Here is a 5,561-nt window from a genome sequence, read left to right as displayed (position 1 = left end):
CATTCTTACGGTTGAATTGTACTCCCCCAAAAGATATGAACCCCCAGTGACTCAGAATGTGACCTTACATGGAGATAGGGTCTGGACAGAGGTTATTAAGTCAAAATAAAACGATCAGGGTAGGCTGTAATCCAATATGACTGGTGTCCTTATAAAAAGGGGAAATTTGGACACCGAGACAGACACTCACAGAGGGAAGAAAAATGCGAAGACACACATGAAGATGGAGGACTAGAGTGAGGTGTGTACACGCTAAGGGACGGCAAAGGATGCCGGAAACGTACCAGCAGCTAAGAAGAGGCAGAGAAGGATTTCCCAGCAGGCTTCATGGGAAGCGTGGCCCTGCAGACACCTTGATTTCAGTCTTCTAGCCTCTAGAACTGTGAGACAATAAATTTCTGTTGTGAAAGCCATCAGTTTGTGCTTATTTATTTATTTATTTTTTAATTTTATTTTTGGCCTCGCTGGGCGGCATGTGGTGTCTTAGTTCCCTGACCAGGGATCAAACCTGTGTCCCCTGCAGTGGAAGCGTGGAGTCTCAACCACTGGACTGCCAGGGACATCCCTGTGGTACTTTGTTATGGCGGCCCCAGCACACAGATGTAGGGGGCCGTGATGGCCTGGAATAGCGCTTCCACAACACAGGGCTGTGGGGATGAGAGGCACTGGCCGCCTGCCCTTTCTGGGGCTGAAATGGCAAAAGGCGGGGAGCTGAGGGGAGAGGGGTCCCCCACCTTCTTGGCTGCATTCACTCAGGATAGCGCATCTGGAGCAGAGTTTCCATCACATGGGGCAGGGGATGGGGAAGGGAGGGGAGCACATTGAGGCTCAAACGCCACAGACTCATTGTTCTTACTAAGATCTAATAGGCTTTTCTAGAATAAATGCTTCTCCACTTCCTGTATGCCCTCAGAACAATTTCCAGAAACTTTCAATGGTTGGTTTTTAGTATCTTTCATCAGTGAAGTGGTTGTGTCACTGGGGAGGGGCGTCCGCCAAGCTCCTCCTGCCGCCCTTCTGGAGGTGAGCTATTGCCATTTTAGCTGCTTATGAGAGAAAAAGCTTCAGCTCGCAGAGGAAGGTCCCGTCATTCTGCTTCCTCTTCCTCCCCAGTGGGGCCAGAGTCTTCCCTCCGCTCACCCCCTACTTACAATGGAGACCACCAACACCACGACCCAGCTCTCTGCCCCTCTGCAGAGCAGCAGCAATCAGGCAGAGGAAGCCCTCGACCCTGGTCATGCAGAGGGCTTGGTGTTGGCCTGACCCAGAGGGCTCCCGGGGGAGTATGACTTCCATCCGTGAGGCAGGCGGCCACTCCTGGGAAAGGGTGTAAAAGGGAGTGACCAGAAGGGACATGAGTGTCGCTGGGTTTCACCACACATGGGGACAGGGCGAGGGAACAGGGCAGCTGGATTAGCGGCCCAAAGCCAGGGCCCCCTTCCGTATATAAATGACCCCTCAGTGATGCTCATTAATGGGTATTTTCCTCTCTCTCCTCTCTCTCTTCAAAAGACACTACCTTCCTCAGTCCAGCACTTTGAGATGAAATGGTTTATTTAACTCAGAGACCAAATGTAGAGATGGTATAAGCCAAGGCCAGTAGGTCCATCTGGTGCAGAACCAGGAATTGTGTCCCGTGCTCCCAGCCTTTCTTGGTCCTAATCCTCTCCGAGGGCTCTTTGCTAGGTGTCCCCTCACTGCCCCAGGGATGCCGCTGGCTCAGGGGGCCGTGTTGTAGACCTTGTAGTTGTCCTCCTGGGTGATATGCAGCTTCCAGGGGAAGAGGTGCTTCTGGGAGGGGAGACCTTGGGTCCACTTCACCATGAGCCTCACATCCTCGTCTGATAGCAGCCGAACCAGATCCCCCTCGGCATCCTGATAATTGAGGGCGATGTCCTCCTTCTGGAACTCCCGCCTGGGTGGGAGAGATCAGGGTTCAGGAAAGGTCCAGTGGCCTTAGGCCTAAGCGTGGGGGCAAGGAGAGGGGACAGAGGGAGTTTTAGGGCCGGGATCTAAAAATCAGAAGAGGTCAGAGCTGGACACCAGCCCTGTCATCCGAGTGGTCCAACCTCCTACTATACAGATGGGGAAACTGAGACCTCCAGGGGACAACGGGACTTTCACAACAAATTAATGGCGCAGCTTGAAATGTCTTGTGCATAAATGGGCTGAAGACTTAAGAACTGTCATAGGGAAGAAGAGTGGGTGTTGCCGGGCTCAGAGTAGAGCAGAAAAAAGCCCCTGCGACAGCCCCTGTGTGTGGCTATGGAGAAGAACCTTTTAAGGATTGGAACCGTCCCACCTGGGGTGCAGGTAGATGGGCGAAAAGCCATCCAATTTTCCATAGGTAATCTGACAAAATGGGTCAGGAGTCTCATCAGACTTGCAAACACCTTGATCCCCAAATCTCACTTCTAGAAAGTCGTCCTAAGGAAATAATCAGGCCAGTCACCAAATATGTGAATCCCAGCACTATTCACAATAGTAAAAAAGTGGAAGATAACTTAAATGGCCAACAGAAGGGGATGGCTACATTAGTTACAGTGCATCCGCAGAATGATGCTGTGTAGCCAATTAAATAATATTTAAGGGGGAGTGGGGTGCAGGTGGGGTGTGTGCTGAAGAAATCTGAATGTGTATCAGATAATGAGAGGAGCAAAATATGAGGGGATTTCACCACTTTATGTTTTCTGTGATTTCTGACATTCTTTTTAAAAAATAATGAATAGATATCGCTTTTGCAGTCAGGAATATAACGATGCTATTTCCATTCTGTAAAATAACTGTTCATAACTCAGCTGGATCTTGGGAGGTGGTGGTTCCCTGAGGGCGGAGGGTCCAAGTCCAAGGTTTTGAACCTAGAGAGACTTTAGCAAATCCAGGCCCACAAACTGTAAGCCCCTTTACCTCTCTGCAGCCCCCCACTCATCTCTAATGTGGAGAGGCGATACCCGCCCCTCAGGGCTGGGCTGTGGCTAAAACAAGAAGGTGAAATAGATGCAAAACGCCCAGCCCCTGAATGCACTGTTTCCCCTTCTGTTCTCTCCTCCAGGGTGTCTGACGCCCCCAGCGCCTCCCACCCCAGCCCCTCACCTCATGAGCTCCAGCAAGTCCTTGAAGAGTGGGGTGCTTTTGAGGTCTTCCTCCACTGCAATGTCCCTAAGGGGACAAGGGGCAGGGGTGAGGAGGCAGCAGGCTGGAAGGGGGAGAGGCGGAGGAGGCTGGCCAGGTCATGCTGGACCTTGACACCCCGTGACAGCCTTTTGGCTTATCTGGAGGGCGCTGGGAGCCCCTGCGGGCTTTTAAGTGTGTGTGTTTGGTGGGGGGACATGCGATCTGGTTTGGGTCTTAGAGCCCAGAGTGTGATATGGAGGTGGGGGAGGGGTGGGGAGGGGCAGGGAGGCTGGACAGGCCCCTCCCTCCCAGCAGGCCACTAACTTGATGGTGCTGATGGTGTCCTCATAGTAGTAGCAGCGTAGCCAGTTGGTGGGGTCCTCCTCCTCCGGGAAGTCCTTGAGGATCTTCACAAAGGACACCGGGAAGATGCCTGTGGTTCCCCGGACAGTGCCCTGCGGGGGCGGGAGGGGGAGAAGGCACTGCCCTGCCTGATATCAGCAGAGGCAGCGGGGCCATGCCCCGGGGACCGGCCCCTTTATAATGACAGGACAGGCGGGTGAGCTCTGGGTCCCCTCAGGCAGAGGGAGGAGAAAAAGTGGGCAAGGTCACCAAGCTGTTCACCCCAAGGCGTCCATTTTAGAACAAGTTAAGACCTGAATTTATCTGGAAAGCTGCTTTCACCTCATTCATTTATTCACTCAGTCATTCATTCAAAGGCTTCTTGAGTGCCAGCTACGGAGCAGGCTCTGGGCACTCAGAAGGGATGAAAATCCCTGCCCTCCCTCCTGGAGCTTCCAGTGTGATGGAGGGCGACAGACAATGCACAGGTAAACAGGTGGACCTCACGGGGACTCAGGTGGTGGTAGGCGCTCAGGAAGAAAATTGTGGGGGGAGGGAGGAGGGAGGGGTGGGGCCAATTCACTCATTTGTCCACGGATTCCATCTGCTCTAGACCAGACAGCCAGAAATCTCCCTCCAGCCAGGCCTCTCTCCTAAACTCCATCCAAGACCCAGCCACTGCCTGTGCTTTGTCAGCTGTTCTCTTAATCTTTGTAATACTATGGAAGACATATTGTTTCCCCCCCCCCTTTTACAGACATATAAACTGAGGCTGAAGTACTACCCTCACTCCTCCCCAACCCTCCCTTCCATCTGAGGCCAGAAGTCGGCCAGCATACTGACTCATAGAACTTTCTAGAAAACAAGAAGTCAACAAACATTTCCTGTTTCTGGAGAATGACCCAGCAATACCCCTCAGCTGTAACAGCTTGTAGACTGCCTGAGACAGAACTCCGGGACTGGCGTAAAATCAAAACCGCCAAGTTGCGAGACCAACGGTTGGTCCACACTCCTCTCCAGCCCCTGGATGCCAGGGACCCTCCCCTTCCCTCAATGATTCCAGGACCCCCGGGGGCTGGCCCTGCCTCCTGTGCCATGACCTCCTTCACACCCCACTCCTCAGGAGCCCCGAGAAAAGAGAGTCTTTCATAACTATAGGACTTAATCCAAAAAGCTGGCACCAGGCCAAGGCCTCCCACCCGGTGACCCCCATCCCCCATCTCCAGTCATGCTATGAACCCTTGTATGGATCACGCTTGCCGCGTGCAGGGACAAAGCATGGCCAAGATGCCACACACCCAGCCTCCCTATGGGACGAGCCCTGAACAGCGGCGCCTCCTTCAACCCTTCCCGGAAACCTGTGAAGAAACGGCCACTGTTAGTTACCTCCATTTATGGGAAAGGAAACCACGGGGTTGAGTAAGTTTCTCAAAGTTGCAAAGCTAGTTAAAAACAGAGCTAGGATGTCACGCCAGACTCTGGAGCTCAAGTCTCCCTCATCACCTTCATTCGCTCCCTGCGTGGTGAGTAACGTTACCCCAGATTACGGACAGTGCGTCTCAACTGGGTGTGATTCTGCCCCCCAGGGCCAGAGGTCTGGGGACACATTTGATTGTTGCAGCTGGAGGGGTGCTACTGGCATCTAGTGGATGGAGGCCAAGGACGCCGCTAAACACCCCGAAGTGCACAGGTCAGCCCCCCAACAGAGAACTGCCTGGCCCCAAATGCCAATAGTGAACAGGCTGAGATACCCTGTTATAGACCAAGAAATTCAACTCAGAAGGTTAACTGACTTGCCTAAAGCGACCGTTGGTTGGGGTCAGTACCAAAGGCAAGTGTAGGCTCAGAATCTGCTGCTCCAGACACACACAGCTGTATTTCCTCAGGCTTCCCCGATCCACCTGCCCAGATCTCCAGGACTATCTTTGGACAGCATCTCTTCCCTGGGGCCTTCTCAGATACCTCCATGTTCTCTGATCCCCTCACAGACTTGAAGTGACTTCACCTCCAACTTAACTTCCACCTCACCTCCATCCTCACCTCCAACCTCACCTCCATCCTCACCTCCATCCTCACCTCCATCCTCACCTCCAACCTCACCTCCA

General features: G+C 53.0%; 1 protein-coding gene across 1 annotated transcript in view; it reads right to left on the bottom strand.

The window, feature by feature from the left end:
* Positions 1–1,532: 1,532 nt before the first annotated feature.
* The window catches only part of NCF4 (neutrophil cytosolic factor 4), an 18,018-nt gene continuing 13,989 nt past the window's right edge, over positions 1,533–5,561 (bottom strand). Inside the window, exons 8-10 of the mRNA XM_029206312.1 lie at positions 3,439–3,569; positions 3,094–3,159; positions 1,533–1,915 (exon numbers count right to left, since the gene is read on the bottom strand). Of these exons, the coding sequence (XP_029062145.1) occupies positions 1,720–1,915; positions 3,094–3,159; positions 3,439–3,569 (393 nt within the window). The 3' untranslated portion in view covers positions 1,533–1,719. The remainder of the gene's footprint in view (positions 1,916–3,093; positions 3,160–3,438; positions 3,570–5,561) is intronic.

Source organism: Monodon monoceros, unplaced genomic scaffold, assembly GCF_005190385.1.
Source record: "Monodon monoceros isolate NGI ecotype Baffin Bay Population unplaced genomic scaffold, NGI_Narwhal_1 Super_Scaffold_6, whole genome shotgun sequence".
Lineage (NCBI taxonomy): Eukaryota > Metazoa > Chordata > Mammalia > Artiodactyla > Monodontidae > Monodon > Monodon monoceros.
Note: the sequence above shows the minus strand (reverse complement) of the source record. Positions and strands in the feature narration are given on the sequence as shown.